Genomic DNA, 24,607 nt, shown 5'->3' on the forward strand with positions numbered 1-24,607 from the left:
TGAGAGAGATTTTGAAAATATGAAGTCTATCATAAAATACTTACTTGTTCTTACAATAATTGTGATCACGTCTGGAACAGGCTTTATAGATGAAACCATCCGGACAAATGTAGTCTTTAAATAGAATTAACATAAAATATCAGATACAGAGACATTTAAAATATCCATAAAACCACTACTTCCAGCTGAAGAAAAGCCAGAAGAGATTCAACTTTGCTCAACAATATGTGTACGCTTGATTAATCTTTGCACATTTGTTCCATTCATGTCAAAGGTAACAGATTTCAAAAGCACAGTTGAACATATAAGCCTCAAGTTTCTTAGTTCCTCGATTTTCACACCAAAGTTTAATTGTTAAGGGGCTGTCCCACTTGGGCAACCGAATTGGCCAGTTTAGGAGACTTTGAAAAAAAATGTCATGTTGAAGACCTCCTACGACTATGCTGAAGACTAGCTTCGACTAGCGACGACTAGCTAGGACTAACTACGGGAAAATTGGACATCGAATAGTGGAGAGTGAAGACGACCTCCTTTGATCTCCTTCGACCTCCCTTCGACTATGACGAAGACTATCTACGACTACCAGGCACTATCTAATGCCTATCTACTCGTGGGCATTTTTCAGCATATTGAAAAATACGGTGCAACCTAGCTGAGGCCTCGAGTACACGGGGACTACTCTCGAGCATGAAGGAGAGTTACAAAGACCTCCTAGGACCTCATGTCGACCATGCTGCGAGTATGAGTCGAGGGCAAACTCGCCAGAACTCGCAGATTAGGTCGCCCAAGTGGGACAGCCCCTTCAGGGATAGTAATTACAAAAGTTGATTGGAGTAGATTGTAAGCAGGCAAAGGGACATCCAGAAATTGGGATGTTTTAAAAAATGTGATAGAGTTCAAGACATGCATGTTCCTGATAGAGCAAGACAGGTAAGAGTCAAGAGTGTTTTATTATCATATGTCCCAGTTTATTATTGTATCTGGCTTCACTATCACCCCCAGCAGTGCATTCCAGGCACTTACTACACTTGGTGTAAAAAACTTGCCCGACACATTTCTTTTAAACATTATCCCTCTACTATTTGGTATTTCCATCCTGGGAAAAATATTCTGATTGTCTACCTTATGATTTCCTGACTATTGCATCACAATACTCACCACATAATCCTTTTGCAGATGATCTCCAGTCGACACACTGTCCCGCTCTATTGCACATTTGGGCAGCTGCTTCCAAGCTGGAACAGTCAGGTCTTCTGGGATTCGACCCACAGTTGCCACCTTCACGGCTGGAGCAACCATCTTCGGCGGAACCTGAACCTGATCCGGAATTTGAACCTGAACCTGGACGCGAACCTGGCCCTGATCCGGAATTTGAACCTGGCCCTGATCCGGAATTTGAACCTGGCCGTGATCCGGAATTTGAACCTGGCCCTGATCCGGAATTTGAACCTGGCCGTGATCCGGAATTTGAACCTGGCCCTGATCCGGAATTTGAACCTGGACCTGGACTTGAATCTGGCCCTGATCCGGAATTTGAACCTGGACCTGAATGTGAATCTGGACGTGACTCACAACTGCCATCTTCACCACTGGAACAATTAGTTTCTGTGGAATTTGTCCCGCAGTTGTCGTACTGACATGCCTGGTTGTAGAAGTCGAAATACTTATTGTTTCTGCAACCACTGAATGAACTGTAGAATTGGAACATAAAGTATTTAGTCCTACAATTTAATAAAACCCAAAATGATTTCACATCTAAGAAAGCTTAACATTAATTGCAACAATAAATTACAACACATATAACAAACATGAAAAATTCCTTTCTCTGTTGTTTTTGACTAATACTTGTTAAAGGGGAGAATGCTTATTAATTGTATATACTGTACAATGGGCAAGATTTCCAGAAATACTATTTACCAAAATGTTAATCAAAATGTTTTGTATTTTTCACATCTATGATAGTAATGCGTTTATTCCCATGCCCATCCCTAACCTATATCTGGTGTGCATTTTCCCAGTAATGTAAGTGCAAATCCCCCAATAAAAAAAAAAAAGAATTCTGAAATAATCTTGATCATGATCGGATAATTTGCCAGTTCAATGGTGCTATTTAATCAGTGACCACCGTAAATTTGGTGCAAATAGCCTTGGACAACAGTGAACCATGTGGTCTCTTAAAAATCAACTTTTGTGCTATAATATTTAGCAAAGACATTAATGCACTCAAAATAATGCTCAATGTTTATGATAATGTTATCCAAGGTCATTTTGAAGTATTAACATGCTATCAATGAAGCCAAGTGCAGTCCCACAACAGGAACACAATTCAAACCACATCATATGTGCTGAAGTGGAATTGAGGGGATTGTTTATTGCAAAGATACTTCATCAAGGCCACATCAGATAAAGTACACAGTTCGCCACTGATATTTTTAATTCTGTACTTAGGAACTGCAGAGTTCAAGAGCTAACCTTTAAACACTCTCAGAGCATGAGAGGTATACAAATTGCTGAAGAAGTCTCCACTACACTATGGACCAGGGCAGTTGACTGCATTCTAGGTATCACCTGCTCCCCAGTGTTCTGACTCACGTCAGCGCATGTTAACAATATCAACAGGCACAGGGACTTTGATGGCAGAGGAAATTAATCCAAATACCAAAATGTACTCAGTATTCCATTGAAGGCACTTAGAGACTGATTAATTTTCAAAGACATCAGGCATGTCGCAACTGGTGTCACTCTGGACAGAATCTGAATTGATGACCAATCTCAGAAGCTTAATTTCAAAAATCAGTTTCCATTTCAGCGCAGAACAAATTAGATTTTAAATTGCATCCCATTCGCTCTCTGAGGTGTATATAAATGATCCCATGACACAAAATTAATGAAATACTAAAGTTATCTCTGAAATCCTTGTTATGATATATTAACTCACATCCATAAGAAAATATAATGGAAAAACAATATTATGGGTGACTCTGAGCTAGCAGTTGTTTATCACTTTAAGTTTCTATCGCACTTCTTGTCATACTTTTTTTCTTTCCACAGATGCTCCCTGACCTTTCAACCTTTTACAATATTTTATGTTCAGAATTTTCAGCAACAGCAACGTTCAATAAAGTAATCAATTGAATTTATTATTTAATTTCAAAGAAATAAAATGAAATAGTACATACTTTCCTTTCAGGACATCACACACAGTTTCATGTTCACATGATGGAGGAGGAGGAGGTGGAGCGCAGGGCACGTTTGTAGGAGCTGCTCTGCACTCTGGTTTATTTGGGTCATCAACCTTCCAGTCAAATGCAGTTTTGTGGCAGCAGCTAGGAGGCTCTGCTTTTCCATTTCTTCTTTTACATTCATCATTCACATTTCTGGATAGACAACCTATGACGCAGGAACATTTTCGATAAGCAAAAAAATAATATTTCCGAACAATACAATTTATAGTTTATTTGATTTTTATAAAAGCTTAAAGGGCCTGTCCCGCTTGGGCGATATTTTAGGCGACTGCCGGAGACTGTCATAGTCGTAGCAGGTCGCCGAAAAACCGGCGTCTGGACCCCCCCCCTACGACAATATGTACGACAAGCTACAACAACCTACCACCTAGTCGACGGCAAGCCACCAAAATCCGGTGACCCATTAGGACGACAAGTTACGACCCTGTGGCGACAACTGAAGACAACTGAAGGCAATTTAGTCGCCGGTACCTGTTGCCGGTTGGCGTAGGTTGACATAGGTAGTCCCCAATGGAATTCACCAAAATCAGCGCGGGAGACAACCTACGTCACCTGCCGACAACCTACGACAGCACCTACGTCAGGAGAAGCCAAGCTACATTAATTGGCGTCAACCCACTGTTGCCGACTGTCTTAAAAATTGTTTGAACATGTTGAAAATACAGCGGTAACCAGAAAGACGCTACGATTCTTTGGGTGACTGAGAAGACTACTCACGACCATACAGGTGCCACCCCAGCAACTATACGGCGATAGTCTAGTCGCCTGTAGTTACCTAAAAAAATAGCCTAAGTGGGACAGGCCTTTAATAGGTTAAACATGCACTCAATATTTTAGGATATTCACTTTCTATAAAAATATAAATATGTAAAGAAGTAGTTTAAAGGCATGAACTATAGGCTACCCAATGTCAAATAATAATAATAATAATAATAATAATAATAATAATAATAATAATAATAATAATATTATTATTATTATTATTATAATAATAATACACTTTATTGTCATTGTAAATACATACAACGAAATTTCAGGCGCACTGCCCGAGCGGAGCTCCAATGTACCAGATAAATAATAACGAATAATGAATAACAAAAACGGTAAGAAAACGTCGTCATAATGTGCAATATTTCACAGAATAGTGTTGTGGCAGTACAAAATATTGGCTATAGGGGCTGTGCGTTCAGTGCAGAGTTCAGAGTGGTGATGGCCTTGCGGTAGAAACGGTTCGTTAATCTTGTGGTGTCTGTTTTGATGGACCTGTAATACTTTCCCGAGGGCAGAAGGGCAAACAAGTGATGTGCGGGATGAGATGCGTACATTACTGGTCATATTATTTGTGTTAAATGTAATTGCAAGAAAAATATTCTGACTTTAATCCACAGATTTAATGCACCCTGATGCCATTGTACCTGCCCTAAATTGGAGTAAGCTACAAACAAACGGCACAAACTTATTCAAACACAATTGTATGATATAGCTATGTATCTTAGCATTGTGTATAAACAATAACATATCTCATACCGCATTGTCCTTGTGTGTTATCTCGGAAGTATTGCTCCGGTACTTGAATCTTGATGACATGTTTGTGACCAGTAATAGTGGTTCGAATGTAAGGAATATGAACACGCACATTGACACCCATCTTTGAAATGTAAATTCCTTCTGCATTATATGGAAAGCTCTCAGCATTTCCATTGAATGTAATCTGTTGAACATTGATGAAAGATTGTTAAGACTTCATGTGTGAGAAACATATTATTAAATAATACTCATTAAATATCAATTAAAACAATAATCAGTGGCATTCTTCAGGAAAATGCCATTGTTACAACTACAGAGGCTAAGTTTGATTTCCTGTTCGTGAGGCAAAAAAAGTTTATTTGAGTTTTAACTGCTGATTTAAATGCTGCTGTCAAATCTGTTTAAAAGGGTGCACCCAAAAATTGGTGAAACTATTCCTATTTACAATGTGTAATAGATATCTGCAAAATGTCAGCTTCCATGTGCTTCAGGGTCGAACGAAATTCAGAATTTCAGAACGACACCTTTCCTTGATCATCGTTGCTTGTTTCGATTTGACCTTTTGCATATCTTCCATTGATTTGTTCTATGTACCTTTTTATACCTCTTGTTTTCCTCTTCCCTGACTCTCAGTCTGAAGGGTTTAGACCCGAAAATGTCACATACTCCTTTTCTCCATAGATGCTACGTGACCCGCTGAGTTATTCCAGCTTTTTGTGTCTAACTTTGGTGTAAACCAGCATCTACAGTTCCTTCCTACACATTCCACCTGTATTTACATAGGTCAGTCTGAATGACCTTCAGCATCCTGAAGTCTGGCTGTTGCAATGTAGTCTGAAGATCCCAGCCATTGAAAGCTTCTGATAGAATTGAAAAAAGGAAATGCTGTGTAAGTAGCATCCCCTCGTGTAAAATCTCTCATTGATATTAAAGTGTCTCTAGCATCATGAAAACTGAAGAAAATAATTAAATAAGAAAATTAATTTAAATAAATAAATTCTTCAAAATCAGAAATAATCACAAAAATAAAGATTAACTCAAAGAAAAAATAATTGCCAAGCCTCCTGAATATCATTAAAATCAATAGGGACCTGGGATTATTTATCTGACATAGCATATAATTCACTGGTTAATGATATTGAATCCCAGAAAGTCTGAAGATAGTCTTGACCTGAAACATCGCCTATTCCTTCTCTCCATAGAAGCTGCCTCACCCGTTGAGTTTCTCCAGCATTTTTGTCTACCTTCGATTTTTCCAGCATCTACAGTTTTTTCTTAAACACTCACAGCTTGATTGAGCCAGGACTTATTTAACTTCAAATGCTTGCCACCTTATCGTTAACTGCATACAACATATTTCAGTCCAATGAGAACCAAATTAAATGCAACTCATGAATATTCTTGGAATAATTTAAAATAGGCCCCGTGGCATAAACTGCAAATACTCTGAGCCTGAAACGTCAAATCACTGTACATTGATTGTCAAAACACTCTATTTTAAGTTAAAGAAAATAACTGAAATACAGTGCCAATACACATAAAAGCTGCAATAACATTTTAGGTTGACAGCATTTTATTAAAACCAGGAATGATAAGAGGTAAAATCTCAAGATGTAAAGAAATGGACGAGGGCACATACGAACAGAAAGAAATGTCTTGTGCTGGGATGGGGGCAGGAGAGGTTGAACAATAAGATAGGTATAGTGTAAATGTAATCAAGGTGGGAATATGGGCTGAAGGATAATCTCATGGACGTGTAAATACAGAATAAATATCAAAATTGCCCATGAAATGTGGACTGGATGCTCTTTGCCAGAATGAAGAGTCTGCAATCGATTTATTTTGAAAATGTTGGGTCAAGGGTATACTAAATTGGTGTGAAAAGTGATATTTAATTTTCCCAGTGTTACTAAATTACAATAATTTAGTAATAATTTAATAAATTAAAGATTATCAGTTTTCTCTATAAATTTAGTAAAATAAAACACAAGGAGGATAAAAATCAAAATTATGGATTCCTCCTTCCTACCCACCACTCGCAGCAAAAAGTACGCGTTTAAAATCAGCCACACAATTAGAAAATGCTGGCAATGCTTAGCAGGTCAGGCTATATCTGCAGGAAATGTTTTAGATCGACAACTTTCTGTCAGAACTGAAAATGCAGACTTAAGGGTTTATCCCACTTGCCGATTTTTTCGGTAACTGCCAGCATCATTGAATGACTTATCAGGTCACCAAAAAAATTGCGGCGTGATGACATATTGACGTGAGGTTTTTTTCAAGTGTCGCAATATTTTTTTTGTCACCGCTGGACTTTGAAATATTCAAAATCTTTTGGCGACAATGATATAATGCCGGCAGTTGCCGGAAAACATGTGAAATTGGGACAGGCCCATTAATAATTTGTAAACCTGCAAGGTGGCAATAGGATGATCTGTGATAGAATGAAACAGGGTGACCATGGTGATAAGGTGTAAACAAGGTTACCTGGTCAATGAATGAATGAGAGCAGTTTGAGAATGAGGATTTTGTCAAAGGAATTGCAGAGCAGGACGTGCCAGCTGTCAGATTGGGCATGTTCTCCACTTACCCGAGTTACTATCACAGACAGATGATTGGTACAGACTAAGAAATCAAGTTATCTGAAGTTGTAGAATTCAATATTGAACCCAGAAGTCTGCAATATGGCCAGACAGAAGATAAAGTGCCTCAAGCTTGTGTTCGGTCACAATGCAACAGTTCATGACGCCACAGACCAATAGAATAGAGTGGGAGTTGGATGGGGATTAAATGTCAGGCAACGGAAAGCTCTGAGTCACTCCTGCGGACTGAGTGCAGGTGTTCTCCAAAACAATCCCCAATCTGCATTTGGTTTCCCAATATGAAAGAGACCATATTATGAACAGCAGGCAAACTAGATTGGAAGCCGATTAAGTGAATCATTGCTTCATCTGAAAAGACTGTTTTGGTCTATTGGTGGTAGGCAGGGAATAGGTGACAGGACGAGTGGTGGATCACCTATGGTCGAGTGTGGAAATTCCATAATAAATAGATGGCTTGGGAGGGAGCAGAATAGTGGTCATGGAGTCACTAAAGGAATGGTTCCTGAAAATGCTGAAAGGGGAGGAAAGGAGAAGATGTGGCTGGTGGTGAAATCTCTTTCAAGGTAACATTAATTGTAGATAATTTTCTGTTGAATGTGGAGATTGGGGGGCTGGAAGGTGAGGACAAGACTAACATGGCCAGAGTGAGGACCACCCTAAACCGTAAATTGGAGGAGCAGCATCTCATATTTCACTTGGGCATTTTGCACCCCAGTGGTACGAACATTGACCTCTAATTAGAGGTGACTGTATGGAATGTGTCATCATTTGTGAAAATATGATGAAGACGGAAGAACTAGGAGAATGGAATACAGTACAAGGTCCTTACAATGTACCTTAGAAGGTGAGACAAAGAGTAGTTCAGAGAGCTATCTTGTGCCCTTTCTCAACTACACTTTGTCTGACTCCCAGTCATCCTGACAACTCTTCATCATCTTGTTTAGAGGCCAAGTAGCCTAACCTGCTCAGCACTTTCTGTTTTTGTTTTACATTGACACTATCTGTAGTTTTATCTTGATTTTCATTTACCTCTAGAAAATCTGTCCCATGTAAGGATTACCTGGAGCCATTCAATAATGCTTCAATGTATATTTACCAATGACACTGTAAAATATTATTGCTCTCCTAGGAGTGTGGCAAAGACCAAATATGAAAACAACACTAAAGGTTTTTTTTTTCACGTGTATCTAACATGTGAGGAAACATTTAAAGCCTAATATTATTAAATATCACATAGCAAAGGAAAAAATATATACATTGAAATGTGAGAATGCCAGTATGGAAACGGGTTTGTGAAATGGACATATAACTATGCATAAATATATATGAAGACATTACTTACACTAGGTTGATGTCCGGTTGTTAAATATATGACATTTCCTTGGTAATGGATAATTAATGTTTGTTGACAGGATTTAGCCGCTGATGATGTGCAATAATAATTATCGAGTATCACCGTAAAATTGTATTTTGGGATAATTTCTTGCACGAGAATATGTGTACAATTTTCAAAGAAGTTATAGAATATCCCATCAAAGGTACGATAATGTTGTCCTCCCCATATCTGACAATCATCTAAAAAAAAAATCCATTTAGGTCATGTACAATAAAAACAAAAATGAAGAAAATTACTTTTCCACTGGCAAAAGAAAGATGAATCTGAATCAATTCTTACATTCACAATCCCACTTTGAACAGCAACCATCTTGAGATTCAACTCTGACAGGTTTTAACCCATTGTAACATCTTGGTTTCACAGGTAATGCACAGGCAACATGTTCAATTTTGAACATTTCGTCTTTAACACAAGTAAGGGTTGCACAGTTCTCTTTCCATGTTTCATTGCACTAGGGAACGATGACAAAAAATGTATACATCAAAAGCTTACACATTTTCCATGTTGTTTGAATTATGCATGTTACTGCATATGAAAAAGCATATTTTAGGGTGGTTTGGTTGCATTAGTTTCCAACTAAACAATTTGAATATGAAAGGGCATCACGTGTTGGTTTCTCTGAACCATAAACGCCTCTTATTATGATGGAATGTATGGAGAACCAAAATTGTGTTTATTTGATGGATGAAAATCCAACCGTCAATAATGAGAGATCAGAGTTTTTGAACACCTGCGGTGCTGGTTAAGATTATGGAGGGGTGAGGCAGGGAGGGTGAGAATTTTAAGACTGAGACATTGGTAGACAATTTGGGTAAAACTACATAAAGGTGTTGGATGAACCCAAAGTGGCATAGGCTAGGATATTAGAAGCAGAAGCTAGAAGCAAAATTCAATGGAAGAACACAAGGCCAAGTGGATAAATAATGGAAGAGTCAACTCTGGAGAAGCAGAAGAGTATATGAAAGGTTTGGGGGCAACATAGTGAAATAGGTGAAGAGATGTGTAATGATATTAGTTTCAGAAGGTAGTGCTTTATTGACATGAAGAAATATGGTTGGAAATTCAGCTCAGAGTTCAATAGAATGTTGAGGATGTAAAGTGTGTCATAAAGCCTTAGGCAAAGCCTAGACATTGCCATTACAAATTGCAATTCATTCTGATAACTACAATAAGATATTAGGTAAATTAAAGGCAACATTTTAAAGGCAAAGTTTCCAGTGTAAATTTACTACCACATCAAATCTGCCCAATTGGGTGAAACAATTACCCTTCTTGGTGGATCTGAATCACAGAAGCATTCTTCAGGGACTGTAGTTTCTTCTGTAAACAAATGCATACATGTCCTTTTTATTCAACTGAAATGTAGGGAACACCGTGACATACTTATTCATATCTTCAGTGAATAAACTATACAGCTAAAAAACATTTCCTGTGAAATGTTATTGTAATTATTGTTATTATTTAGAGCAGTGGAGAGATTGTTATGTTCTTTGCCATTGGCCACAAGATATACTGCTGTCACTTTTTGTTGTAATTAAAAAAAAACATGAGTGTACATTGAGAGAAGTTATCACTTACCAGTTGTAGGAGTGGTAGTAGATTCTGTGGTGGTCGTGGCTGTTGTTGTTGTTGTTTCTTCTGTAAACAAATGCATACATGCCCTTTATATTCAACTTGAAGAAAGGCACATTTGAGAGAGTAGTAAAAAAATCAGCATATATTACATAAATTAAAAGAAGTTGTGGAATAATTTCAACAAAAGCCGCTGCAAATTTATAATCAACACGGCATTCAGTAGTAACTTTTGTATGTGGTGCAACTCTAGCACAATCTGGGCATACTTTGGACATTGTTGTCGGACCTTTAAAATGACTGTTAAAAATTACTGGAGATGGTGTCACTCACCAGTTGTGGGACTGGTGGTAGACTCAGTTGTGGTTGTCTCTGTTGATGTTGTTGTTGTTGTTGTTGTTGTTGTTGTTTCTTCTGCAATTAAAACCATTCGGTTAAGAAAAATGTCTGAACCTAATGGTTGGTAATAACATACTGACAGAGGCATTCACTCCCCTGCTGTGGAGGTGGTGGTGTTTGGTGTCACCATGGTATTTTAAAAAAAATGGAAAATAATAAATGAATTACATTTATTTAGAAGCAAAATGATCTGTATATGCATAGATAATCAGTATGTGCATATGTACTCTGGCAGAGGCGTGTACTGTATTAAAATGAATCGCAAATGATTCTTGATAATATCATTACTCACCAGTTGTGGAAGTGGTTGTGGGCTCAGTTGTGCTGGTTGTTGTAGATGTTTCTTCAAAAGAAAAACAAGTTCATGGACAATTAATTCATCCATCTTGAATACAAGATTATGAATGACCGGCAAATTCAGCAGATATTTCCCAATTACAAAAGAGATTGTGTAAAGTGGAAATAAACACCCTTAATTACTTCCCATCTTGCAAAGGACATACTAACAGAAATTGTACTGAAATATGGTCAAAATTCACTGCAAATTTATAATCATCGTGACATTCAGCAGTAACATTTGTATTTGGTTCAATTCTAGCACAAGTTGGGCATACTTCGGACATTGTTGTCCTTCCTTTAAAATGACTGTTCACATGTACTCACCAGTTGTGGGACTGGTTGTAGACTCAGTTGTAGTCATGGGGACAGTTGTAGTCTCAGTTGGCACGCAGCAAACTCTAATTCTGTAGTCATGACAAAAGTTGCCAAAAGGATTTCCAGAGAACGTGCAGATCAAACCTATGTCTTTATTGCAGGTCACAAGATCTGACGATACACTTAGTGGCCAGTCAGGATGGTTGGCAATTTGGCACTGAATATTAGTAATTTCATCGGAAGAAGATGGGCAAAATGTATGGCCATATGTTTTCAACAATTCATAATCATGTGGAGATGACGCTGATGGTGTATTTTTATTATGCCAATGAGACCATACACCCAAACAGTCTGGTACTGTAATGGAAAAGAAAGAAAACATAAGAAAACATTTTTATTAAACTATACAAAGTGGAAAATATAAACATAAATATTAAATAACAAGATTTGAGAAACATGGTTGTGCATCAAAATGAATCTTCCAAATGACAGTTTAAAAGAAAATGGGAACAGTAAAACGGGAATAATTACATTATGTTTGGGGAACTGTTGATTGATCTGAATTGAGATACAACCTCAAGTATTAGATAGGGAAACAGTAATTGTCAGTGCAGAACAGAACAATGGGGATAAAGCATAAAGCACAAATGTGTGGTCACTTATCAGGCAGCTGGCTGCAGCTGTGCACTAACTATAGCATGATTTTAACAGCCAGATATTCTTTCCACTTTGATGGGTTGGTCTCAGCGTGTTATTGAAGAACATTATTGGAGTAGTTGCGCTGCCTCACCATATCACCTTTAAACATGCTACGTACTGTATATGGTGAAAATATACACCATATATGCAGAAGAAATTAATTGGTGGGCAAGAGGGAAATGGCAAAAAGGTAGCTGCTCCAGGATAATATATGATAAAGGAACACTTTGGCTGTCAATTCATAAAACAGAATCAAGAGTTAAAGCAGAAAAGAGATTATAACGAAAAGAAGACCACTCTCAATAAGCTGTGGAAGGCTGTGCCTCGCCTTTGCCTGTTCGCTTGAGAGATCCAAGTTCAATCCTGATATAAGGTGCTGTTTGTATGGTTACCTATACTTCCTTGGGTTCCTCCTGTCACCCAGAGACATACTGGTAGATTAATTGGCTATTGTAAATTATCCCTTTGTATAGACCAATACCAAAAGAATCAAAGGAGAGTGGATGTGAGAGAGAATATGTTGTAGAGTTACAGGGAAATAAGCAGTGGACATGACATTGTACTGTTGGAAGTTGAAAAGGACCCAATGGGCCAAACAACCTCCCCTAAGCCCAAATAAAGAAGTTACCTATCATTTTCTTATAAAGAAATGAGTTCAAATTCCCGCATGAGGATAAAAGTAGCTGCCATTGTGAGCAAAAGAAGTTATCACTTACCAGTTGTAGGACTGGTGGTAGATTCTGTTGTGGTCGTGGCTGTTGTTGTTGTTGTTTCTTCTGTAAACAAATGCATACATGCCCTTTATATTCAACGTGAAGAAAGGCACATTTGAGAGAGTAGTAAAAAAATCAGCATATATTACATAAATTAAAAGAAGTTGTGGAATAATTTCAACAAAAGCCGCTGCAAATTTATAATCAACACGGCATTCAGTAGTAACTTTTGTATGTGGTGCAACTCCAGCACAAGCTGGGCATACTTTGGACATTGTTGTCGGTCCTATAAAATGACTGTTAAAAATTACTGGAGATGGTGTCACTCACCAGTTGTGGGACTGGTGGTAGACTCAGTTGTGGTTGTCTCTGTTGTTGTTGTTGTTGTTGTTGTTGTTGTTTCTTCTGCAATTAAAACCATTCGGTTAAGAAAAATGTCTGAACCTAATGGTTGGTAATAACATACTGACAGAGGCATTCACTCCCCTGCTGTGGAGGTGGTGGTGTTTGGTGTCACCATGGTATTAAAAAAAAAATGGAAAATAATAAATGAATTACATTTATTTAGAAGCAAAATGATCTGTATATGCATAGATAATCAGTATGTGCATATGTACTTTGGCAGAGGCGTGTACTGTATTAAAATGAATCGCAAATGATTCTTGATAATATCATTACTCACCAGTTGTGGAAGTGGTTGTGGGCTCAGTTGTGCTGGTTGTTGTAGATGTTTCTTCAAAAGAAAAACAAGTTCATGGACAATTAATTCATCCATCTTGAATACAAGATTATGAATGACCGGCAAATTCAGCAGATATTTCCCAATTACAAAAGAGATTGTGTAAAGTGGAAATAAACACCCTTAATTACTTCCCATCTTGCAAAGGACATACTGACAGAAATTGTACTGAAATATGGTCAAAATTCACTGCAAATTTATAATCATCGTGACATTCAGCAGTAACATTTGTATTTGGTTCAATTCTAGCACAAGTTGGGCATACTTTGGACATTGGCGTCCTTCCTTTAAAATGACTGTTCACAAGTACTCACCAGTTGTGGGACTGGTTGTAGACTCAGTTGTAGTCATGGGGACAGTTGTAGTCTCAGTTGGCACGCAGCAAACTCTAATTCTGTAGTCATGACAAAAGTTGCCAAAAGGATTTCCAGAGAACGTGCAGATCAAACCTATGTCTTTATTGCAGGTCACAAGATCTGACGATACACTTAGTGGCCAGTCAGGATGGTTGGCAATTTGGCACTGAATATTAGTAATTTCATCGGAAGAAGATGGGCAAAATGTATGGCCATATGTTTTCAACAATTCATAATCATGTGGAGATGACGCTGATGGTGTATTTTTATTATGCCAATGAGACCATACACCCAAACAGTCTGGCACTGTAATGGAAAAGAAAGAAAACATAAGAAAAAAATTGTATTGAACTATACAAAGTGGAAAATATAAACATAAATATTAAAAAACAAGATTTGAGAAACATGGTTGTGCATCAAAATGAATCTTCCAAATGACAGTTTAAAAGAAAATGGGAACAGTAAAACGGGAATAATTACATTATGTTTGGGGAACTGTTGATTGATCTGAATTGAGATACAACCTCAAGTATTAGATAGGGAAACAGTAATTGTCAGTGCAGAACAGAACAATGGGGATAAAGCATAAAGCACAAATGTGTGGTCACTTATCAGGCAGCTGACTGCAGCTGTGCACTAACTATAGCATGATTTTAACAGCCAGATATTCTTTCCACTTTGATGGGTTAGTCTCAGCGTGTTATTGAAGAACATTATTGGAGTAGTTGCGCTGCCTCACCATATCACCTTTAAACATGCTACGTACTGTATATGGTGAAAATATACACCATATATGCAGAAGAAATTAACTGGTGGGCAAGAGGGAAATGGCAAAAAGGTAGCTGCTCCAGGATAATATATGATAAAGGAACACTTTGGCTGTCAATTCATAAAACAGAATCAAGAGTTAAAGCAGGAAAGAGATTATAACGAAAAGAAGACCACTCTCAATAAGCTGTGGAAGGCTGTGCCTCGCCTTTGCCTGTTCGCTTGAGAGATCCAAGTTCAATCCTGATATAAGGTGCTGTTTGTATGGTTACCTATACTTCCTTGGGTTCCTCCTGTCACCCAGAGACATATTGGTAGATTAATTGGCTATTGTAAATTATCCCTTTGTATAGACCAATACCAAAAGAATCAAAGGAGAGTGGATGTGAGAGAGAATATGTTGTAGAGTTACAGGGAAATAAGCAGTGGACATGACATTGTACTGTTGGAAGTTGAAAAGGACCCAATGGGCCAAACAAACTCCCCTAAGCCCAAATAAAGAAGTTACCTATCATTTTCTTATAAAGAAATGAGTTCAAATTCCCGCATGAGGATAAAAGTAGCTGCCATTGTGAGCAAAAGAAGTTATCACTTACCAGTTGTAGGACTGGTGGTAGATTCTGTTGTGGTCGTGGCTGTTGTTGTTGTTGTTTCTTCTGTAAACAAATGCATACATGCCCTTTATATTCAACTTGAAGAAAGGCACATTTGAGAGAGTAGTAAAAAAAATCAGCATATATTACATAAATTAAAAGAAGTTGTGGAATAATTTCAACAAAAGCCGCTGCAAATTTATAATCAACACGGCATTCAGTAGTAACTTTTGTATGTGGTGCAACTCCAGCACAAGCTGGGCATACTTTGGACATTGTTGTCGGTCCTTTAAAATGACTGTTAAAAATTACTGGAGATGGTGTCACTCACCAGTTGTGGGACTGGTGGTAGACTCAGTTGTGGTTGTCTCTGTTGTTGTTGTTGTTGTTGTTGTTGTTGTTTCTTCTGCAATTAAAACCATTCGGTTAAGAAAAATGTCTGAACCTAATGGTTGGTAATAACATACTGACAGAGGCATTCACTCCCCTGCTGTGGAGGTGGTGGTGCTTGGTGTCACCGTGGTATTTAAAAAAAATGGAAAATAATAAATGAATTACATTTATTTGGAAGCAAAATGATCTGTACATGCATAGATAATCGGTAGGTGCATATGTACTCTGGCAGAGGCTTGTACTGTATTAAAATGAATCGCAAATGATTCTTGATAATATCATTACTCACCAGTTGTGGAAGTGGTTGTGGGCTCAGTTGTGCTGGTTGTTGTAGATGTTTCTTCAAAAGAAAAACAAGTTCATGGACAATTAATTCATCCATCTTGAATACAAGATTATGAATGACCGGCAAATTCAGCAGATATTTCCCAATTACAAAAGAGATTGTGTAAAGTGGAAATAAACACCCTTAATTACTTCCCATCTTGCAAAGGACATACTGACAGAAATTGTACTGAAATATGGTCAAAATTCACTGCAAATTTATAATCATCGTGACATTCAGCAGTAACATTTGTATTTGGTTCAATTCTAGCACAAGTTGGGCATACTTTGGACATTGGCGTCCTTCCTTTAAAATGACTGTTCACAAGTACTCACCAGTTGTGGGACTGGTTGTAGACTCAGTTGTAGGCATGGGGACAGTTGTAGTCTCAGTTGGCACGCAGCAAACTCTAATTCTGTAGTCATGACAAAAGTTGCCAAAAGGATTTCCAGAGAACGTGCAGATCAAACCTATGTCTTTATTGCAGGTCACAAGATCTGACGATACACTTAGTGGCCAGTCAGGATGGTTGGCAATTTGGCACTGAATATTAGTAATTTCATCGGAAGAAGATGGGCAAAATGTATGGCCATATGTTTTCAACAATTCATAATCATGTGGAGATGACGCTGATGGTGTATTTTTATTATGCCAATGAGACCATACACCCAAACAGTCTGGCACTGTAATGGAAAAGAAAGAAAACATAAGAAATGTTTTTTATTAAACTATACAAAGTGGAAAATATAAACATAAATATTAAATAACAAGATTTGAGAAACATGGTTGTGCATCAAAATGAATCTTCCAAATGACAGTTTAAAAGAAAATGGGAACAGTAAAACGGGAATAATTACATTATGTTTGGGGAACTGTTGATTGATGTGAATTGAGATACAACCTCAAGTATTAGATAGGGAAACAGTAATTGTCAGAGCAGAACAGAACAATGGGGATAAAGCATAAAGCACAAATGTGTGGTCACTTATCAGGCAGCTGACTGCAGCTGTGCACTAACTATAGCATGATTTTAACAGCCAGATATTCTTTCCACTTTGATGGGTTGGTCTCAGCGTGTTATTGAAGAACATTATTGGAGTAGTTGCGCTGCCTCACCATATCACCTTTAAACATGCTACGTACTGTATATGGTGAAAATATACACCATATATGCAGAAGAAATTAATTGGTGGGCAAGAGGGAAATGGCAAAAAGGTAGCTGCTCCAGGATAATATATGATAAAGGAACACTTTGGCTGTCAATTCATAAAACAGAATCAAGAGTTAAAGCAGGAAAGCGATTATAACGAAAAGAAGACCACTCTCAATAAGCTGTGGAAGGCTGTGCCTCGCCTTTGCCTGTTCGCTTGAGAGATCCAAGTTCAATCCTGATATAAGGTGCTGTTTGTATGGTTACCTATACTTCCTTGGGTTCCTCCTGTCACCCAGAGACATACTGGTAGATTAATTGGCTATTGTAAATTATCCCTTTGTATAGACCAATACCAAAAGAATCAAAGGAGAGTGGATGTGAGAGAGAATATGTTGTAGAGTTACAGGGAAATAAGCAGTGGACATGACATTGTACTGTTGGAAGTTGAAAAGGACCCAATGGGCCAAACAACCTCCCCTAAGCCCAAATAAAGAAGTTACCTATCATTTTCTTATAAAGAAATGAGTTCAAATTCCCGCATGAGGATAAAAGTAGCTGCCATTGTGAGCAAAAGAAGTTATCACTTACCAGTTGTAGGACTGGTGGTAGATTCTGTTGTGGTCGTGGCTGTTGTTGTTGTTGTTTCTTCTGTAAACAAATGCATACATGCCCTTTATATTCAACGTGAAGAAAGGCACATTTGAGAGAGTAGTAAAAAAATCAGCATATATTACATAAATTAAAAGAAGTTGTGGAATAATTTCAACAAAAGCCGCTGCAAATTTATAATCAACACGGCATTCAGTAGTAACTTTTGTATGTGGTGCAACTCCAGCACAAGCTGGGCATACTTTGGACATTGTTGTCGGTCCTTTAAAATGACTGTTAAAAATTACTGGAGATGGTGTCACTCACCAGTTGTGGGACTGGTGGTAGACTCAGTTGTGGTTGTCTCTGTTGTTGTTGTTGTTGTTGTTGTTGTTGTTTCTTCTGCAATTAAAACCATTCGGTTAAGAAAAATGTCTGAACCTAATGGTTGGTAATAACATACTGACAGAGGCATTCACTCCCCTGCTGTGGAGGTGGTGGTGTTTGGTGTCACCATGGTATTTAATAAAAAAAGGAAAATAATAAATGAATTACATTTATTTAGAAGCAAAATGATCTGTATATGCATAGATAATCAGTATGTGCATATGTACTCTGGCAGAGGCGTGTACTGTATTAAAATGAATCGCAAATGATTCTTGATAATATCATTACTCACCAGTTGTGGAAGTGGTTGTGGGCTCAGTTGTGCTGGTTGTTGTAGATGTTTCTTCAAAAGAAAAACAAGTTCATGGACAATTAATTCATCCATCTTGAATACAAGATTATGAATGACCGGCAAATTCAGCAGATATTTCCCAATTACAAAAGAGATTGTGTAAAGTGGAAATAAACACCCTTAATTACTTCCCATCTTGCAAAGGACATACTGACAGAAATTGTACTGAAATATGGTCAAAATTCACTGCAAATTTATAATCATCGTGACATTCAGCAGTAACATTTGTATTTGGTTCAATTCTAGCACAAGTTGGGCATACTTTGGACATTGTTGTCCTTCCTTTAAAATGACTGTTCACAAGTACTCACCAGTTGTGGGACTGGTTGTAGACTCAGTTGTAGTCATGGGGACAGTTGTAGTCTCAGTTGGCACGCAGCAAACTCTAATTCTGTAGTCATGACAAAAGTTGCCAAAAGGATTTCCAGAGAACGTGCAGATCAAACCTATGTCTTTATTGCAGGTCACAAGATCTGACGATACACTTAGTGGCCAGGCAGGATGGTCGGCAAATTGGCACTGAATATTAGTAATTTCATCGGAAGAAGATGGGCAAAATGTATGGCCATATGTTTTCAACAATTCATAATCATGTGGAGATGACGCTGACGGTGTATTTTTATTATGCCAATGAGACCATACACCCAAACAGTCTGGCACTGTAATGGAAAAGAAAGAAAACATAAGAAATGTTTTTTATTAAACTATACAAAGTGGAAAATATAAACATAAATATTAAATAACAAGATTTGAGAAACATGGTTGTGCATCAAAATGAATCTTCCAAATGACAGTTTAAAAGAAAATGGGAACAGTAAAACGGGGAATAATTACATTATGTTTGGGGAACTGTTGATTGATCTGAATTGAGATACAACCTCAAGTATTAGATAGGGAAACAGTAATTGTCAGAGCAGAACAGAACAATGGGGATAAAGCATAAAGCACAAATGTGTGGTCACTTATCAGGCAGCTGACTGCAGCTGTGCACTAACTATAGCATGATTTTAACAGCCAGATATTCTTTCCACTTTGATGGGTTGGTCTCAGCGTGTTATTGAAGAACATTATTGGAGTAGTTGCGCTGCCTCACCATATCACCTTTAAACATTCTACGTACTGTATATGGTGAAAATATACACCCATATATGCAGAAGAAATTAATTGGTGGGCAAGAGGGAAATGGCAAAAAGGTAGCTGCTCCAGGATAATATATGATAAAGGAACACTTTAGCTGTCAATTCATAAAACAGAATCAATAGTTAAAGCAGGAAAGAGATTATAACGAAAAGAAGACCACTCTCAATAAGCTGTGGAAGGCTGTGCCTCGCCTTTGCCTGTTCGCTTGAGAGATCCAAGTTCAATCCTGATATAAGGTGCTGTTTGTATGGTTACCTATACTTCCTTGGGTTCCTCCTGTCACCCAGAGACATACTGGTAGATTAATTGGCTATTGTAAATTATCCCTTTGTATAGACCAATACCAAAAGAATCAAAGGAGAGTGGATGTGAGAGAGAATATGTTGTAGAGTTACAGGGAAATAAGCAGTGGACATGACATTGTACTGTTGGAAGTTGAAAAGGACCCAATGGGCCAAACAACCTCCCCTAAGCCCAAATAAAGAAGTTACCTATCATTTTCTTATAAAGAAATGAGTTCAAATTCCCGCATGAGGATAAAAGTAGCTGCCATTGTGAGCAAAAGAAGTTATCACTTACCAGTTGTAGGACTGGTGGTAGATTCTGTTGTGGTCGTGGCTGTTGTTGTTGTTGTTTCTTCTGTAAACAAATGCATACATGCCCTTTATATTCAACTTGAAGAAAGGCACATTTGAGAGAGTAGTAAAAAAATCAGCATATATTACATAAATTAAAAGAAGTTGTGGAATAATTTCAACAAAAGCCGCTGCAAATTTATAATCAACACGGCATTCAGTAGTAACTTTTGTATGTGGTGCAACTCCAGCACAAGCTGGGCATACTTTGGACATTGTTGTCGGTCCTTTAAAATGACTGTTAAAAATTACTGGAGATGGTGTCACTCACCAGTTGTGGGACTGGTGGTAGACTCAGTTGTGGTTGCCTCTGTTGTTGTTGTTGTTGTTGTTGTTGTTGTTTCTTCTGCAATTAAATCCATTCGGTTAAGAAAAATGTCTGAACCTAATGGTCGGTAATAACATACTGACAGAGGCATTCACTCCCCTGCTGTGGAGGTGGTGGTGTTTGGTGTCACCGTGGTATTTAAAAAAAAATGGAAAATAATAAATGAATTACATTTATTTAGAAGCAAAATGATCTGTATATGCATAGATAATCAGTATGTGCATATGTATTCTGGCAGAGGCGTGTACTGTATTAAAATGAATCGCAAATGATTCTTGATAATATCATTACTCACCAGTTGTGGAAGTGGTTGTGGGCTCAGTTGTGCTGGTTGTTGTAGATGTTTCTTCAAAAGAAAAATAAGTTCACGGACAATTAATTCATCCATCTTGAATACAAGATTATGAATGACCGGCAAATTCAGCAGATATTTCCCAATTACAAAAGAGATTGTGTAAAGTGGAAATAAACACCCTTAATTACTTCCCATCTTGCAAAGGACATACTGACAGAAATTGTACTGAAATATGGTCAAAATTCACTGCAAATTTATAATCATCGTGACATTCAGCAGTAACATTTGTATTTGGTTCAATTCTAGCACAAGTTGGGCATACTTTGGACATTGTTGTCCTTCCTTTAAAATGACTGTTCACAAGTACTCACCAGTTGTGGGACTGGTTGTAGACTCAGTTGTAGTCATGGGGACAGTTGTAGTCTCAGTTGGCACGCAGCAAACTCTAATTCTGTAGTCATGACAAAAGTTGCCAAAAGGATTTCCAGAGAACGTGCAGATCAAACCTATGTCTTTATTGCAGGTCACAAGATCTGACGATACACTTAGTGGCCAGGCAGGATGGTCGGCAAATTGGCACTGAATATTAGTAATTTCATCGGAAGAAGATGGGCAAAATGTATGGCCATATGTTTTCAACAATTCATAATCATGTGGAGATGACGCTGACGGTGTATTTTTATTATGCCAATGAGACCATACACCCAAACAGTCTGGCACTGTAATGAAAAAGAAAGAAAACATAAGATTTTTTTTTTAATTAAACTATACAAAGTGGAAAATATAAACATAAATATTAAAAAACAAGATTTGAGAAACATGGTTGTGCATCAAAATGAATCTTCCAAATGACAGTTTAAAAGAAAATGGGAACAGTAAAACGGGAATAATTACATTATGTTTGGGGAACTGTTGATTGATCTGAATTGAGATACAACCTCAAGTATTAGATAGGGAAACAGTAATTGTCAGTGCAGAACAGAACAATGGGGATAAAGCATAAAGCACAAATGTGTGTGGTCACTTATCAGGCAGCTGACTGCAGCTGTGCACTAACTATAGCATGATTTTAACAGCCAGATATTCTTTCCACTTTGATGGGTTGGTCTCAGCGTGTTATTGAAGAACATTATTGGAGTAGTTGCGCTGCCTCACCATATCACCTTTAAACATGCTACGTACTGTATATGGTGAAAATATACACCATATATGCAGAAGAAATTAATTGGTGGGCAAGAGGGAAATGGCAAAAAGGTAGCTGCTCCAGGATAATATATGATAAAGGAACACTTTGGCTGTCAATTCATAAAACAGAATCAAGAGTTAAAGCAGGAAAGCGATTATAACGAAAAGAAGACCACTCTCAATAAGCTGTGGAAGGCTGTGCCTCGCCTTTGCCTGTTCGCTTGAGAGATCCAAGTTCAATCCTGATATAAGGTGCTGTTTGTATGGTTACCTGTACTTCCTTGGGTTCCTCCTGTCACCCAGAGACATACTGGTAGATTAATTGGCTATTGTAAATTATCCCTTTGTATAGACCAATACCAAAATAATCAAAGGAGAGTGGATGTGAGAGAGAATATGTTGTAGAGTTACAGGGAAATAAGCAGTGGACATGACATTGTACTGTTGGAAGTTGAAAAGGACCCAATGTGCCAAACAACCTCCCCTAAGCCCAAATAAAGAAGTTACCTATCATTTTCTTATAAAGAAATGAGTTCAAATTCCCGCATGAGGATAAAAGTAGCTGCCATTGTGAGCAAAAGAAGTTATCACTTACCAGTTGTAGGACTGGTGGTAGATTCTGTTGTGGTCGTGGCTGTTGTTGTTGTTGTTTCTTCTGTAAACAAATGCATACATGCCCTTTATATTCAACTTGAGGAAAGGCACATTTGAGAGAGTAGTAAAAAAATCAGCATATATTACATAAATTAAAAGAAGTTGTGGAATAATTTCAACAAAAGCCGCTGCAAATTTATAATCAACACGGCATTCAGTAGTAACTTTTGTATGTGGTGCAACTCCAGCACAAGCTGGGCATACTTTGGACATTGTTGTCGGTCCTTTAAAATGACTGTTAAAAATTACTGGAGATGGTGTCACTCACCAGTTGTGGGACTGGTGGTAGACTCAGTTGTGGTTGTCTCTGTTGTTGTTGTTGTTGTTGTTGTTGTTGTTTCTTCTGCAATTAAAACCATTCGGTTAAGAAAAATGTCTGAACCTAATGGTTGGTAATAACATACTGACAGAGGCATTCACTCCCCTGCTGTGGAGGTGGTGGTGCTTGGTGTCACCGTGGTATTTAAAAAAAATGGAAAATAATAAATGAATTACATTTATTTGGAAGCAAAATGATCTGTACATGCATAGATAATCGGTAGGTGCATATGTACTCTGGCAGAGGCTTGTACTGTATTAAAATGAATCGCAAATGATTCTTGATAATATCATTACTCACCAGTTGTGGAAGTGGTTGTGGGCTCAGTTGTGCTGGTTGTTGTAGATGTTTCTTCAAAAGAAAAAATAGTTCACGGACAATTAATTCATCCATCTTGAATACAAGATTATGAATGACCGGCAAATTCAGCAGATATTTCCCAATTACAAAAGAGATTGTGTAAAGTGGAAATAAACACCCTTAATTACTTCCCATCTTGCAAAGGACATACTGACAGAAATTGTACTGAAATATGGTCAAAATTCACTGTAAATTTATAATCATCGTGACATTCAGCAGTAACATTTGTATTTGGTTCAATTCTAGCACAAGTTGGGCATACTTTAGACATTGTTGTCCTTCCTTTAAAATGACTGTTCACAAGTACTCACCAGTTGTGGGACTGGTTGTAGACTCAGTTGTAGGCATGGGGACAGTTGTAGTCTCAGTTGGCACGCAGCAAACTCTAATTCTGTAGTCATGACAAAAGTTGCCAAAAGGATTTCCAGAGAACGTGCAGATCAAACCTATGTCTTTATTGCAGGTCACAAGATCTGACGATACACTTAGTGGCCAGGCAGGATGGTCGGCAAATTGGCACTGAATATCAGTAATTTCATCGGAAGAAGATGGGCAAAATGTATGGCCATATGTTTTCAACAATTCATAATCATGTGGAGATGACGCTGACGGTGTATTTTTATTATGCCAATGAGACCATACACCCAAACAGTCTGGCACTGTAATGGAAAAGAAAGAAAACATAAGATTTTTTTTTTAATTAAACTATACAAAGTGGAAAATATAAACATAAATATTAAAAAACAAGATTTGAGAAACATGGTTGTGCATCAAAATGAATCTTCCAAATGACAGTTTAAAAGAAAATGGGAACAGTAAAACGGGAATAATTACATTATGTTTGGGGAACTGTTGATTGATCTGAATTGAGATACAACCTCAAGTATTAGATAGGGAAACAGTAATTGTCAGTGCAGAACAGAACAATGGGTATAAAGCATAATGCACAAATGTGTGGTCACTTATCAGGCAGCTGACTGCAGCTGTGCACTAACTATAGCATGATTTTAACAGCCAGATATTCTTTCCACTTTGATGGGTTGGTCTCAGCGTGTTATTGAAGAACATTATTGGAGTAGTTGCGCTGCCTCACCATATCACCTTTAAACATGCTACGTACTGTATATGGTGAAAATATACACCATATATGCAGAAGAAATTAATTGGTGGGCAAGAGGGAAATGGCAAAAAGGTAGCTGCTCCAGGATAATATATGATAAAGGAACACT

At 37.7% G+C, this 24,607-nt stretch overlaps 1 protein-coding gene across 1 annotated transcript in view; it reads right to left on the reverse strand.

Annotated features, from left to right (window-relative positions):
* Nucleotides 1-25: 25 nt before the first annotated feature.
* The window catches only part of LOC129707990 (mucin-2-like), an 87,400-nt gene continuing 62,818 nt past the window's right edge, over nucleotides 26-24,607 (reverse strand). Inside the window, 31 exon segments of the mRNA XM_055653523.1 lie at nucleotides 26-114; nucleotides 1,159-1,691; nucleotides 3,180-3,390; nucleotides 4,773-4,956; nucleotides 8,718-8,950; nucleotides 9,051-9,222; nucleotides 10,039-10,091; nucleotides 10,350-10,409; nucleotides 10,677-10,757; nucleotides 11,035-11,085; nucleotides 11,406-11,753; nucleotides 12,812-12,871; nucleotides 13,139-13,213; nucleotides 13,491-13,541; nucleotides 13,862-14,209; nucleotides 15,268-15,327; nucleotides 15,596-15,670; nucleotides 15,947-15,997; nucleotides 16,318-16,665; nucleotides 17,724-17,783; nucleotides 18,051-18,125; nucleotides 18,403-18,453; nucleotides 18,774-19,121; nucleotides 20,182-20,241; nucleotides 20,509-20,583; nucleotides 20,861-20,911; nucleotides 21,232-21,579; nucleotides 22,641-22,700; nucleotides 22,968-23,042; nucleotides 23,319-23,369; nucleotides 23,690-24,037. Of these exon segments, the coding sequence (XP_055509498.1) occupies nucleotides 41-114; nucleotides 1,159-1,691; nucleotides 3,180-3,390; nucleotides 4,773-4,956; nucleotides 8,718-8,950; nucleotides 9,051-9,222; nucleotides 10,039-10,091; nucleotides 10,350-10,409; nucleotides 10,677-10,757; nucleotides 11,035-11,085; nucleotides 11,406-11,753; nucleotides 12,812-12,871; nucleotides 13,139-13,213; nucleotides 13,491-13,541; nucleotides 13,862-14,209; nucleotides 15,268-15,327; nucleotides 15,596-15,670; nucleotides 15,947-15,997; nucleotides 16,318-16,665; nucleotides 17,724-17,783; nucleotides 18,051-18,125; nucleotides 18,403-18,453; nucleotides 18,774-19,121; nucleotides 20,182-20,241; nucleotides 20,509-20,583; nucleotides 20,861-20,911; nucleotides 21,232-21,579; nucleotides 22,641-22,700; nucleotides 22,968-23,042; nucleotides 23,319-23,369; nucleotides 23,690-24,037 (4,670 nt within the window). The 3' untranslated portion in view covers nucleotides 26-40.

Source organism: Leucoraja erinacea, chromosome 22, assembly GCF_028641065.1.
Source record: "Leucoraja erinacea ecotype New England chromosome 22, Leri_hhj_1, whole genome shotgun sequence".
Classification (NCBI taxonomy): domain Eukaryota; kingdom Metazoa; phylum Chordata; class Chondrichthyes; order Rajiformes; family Rajidae; genus Leucoraja; species Leucoraja erinaceus.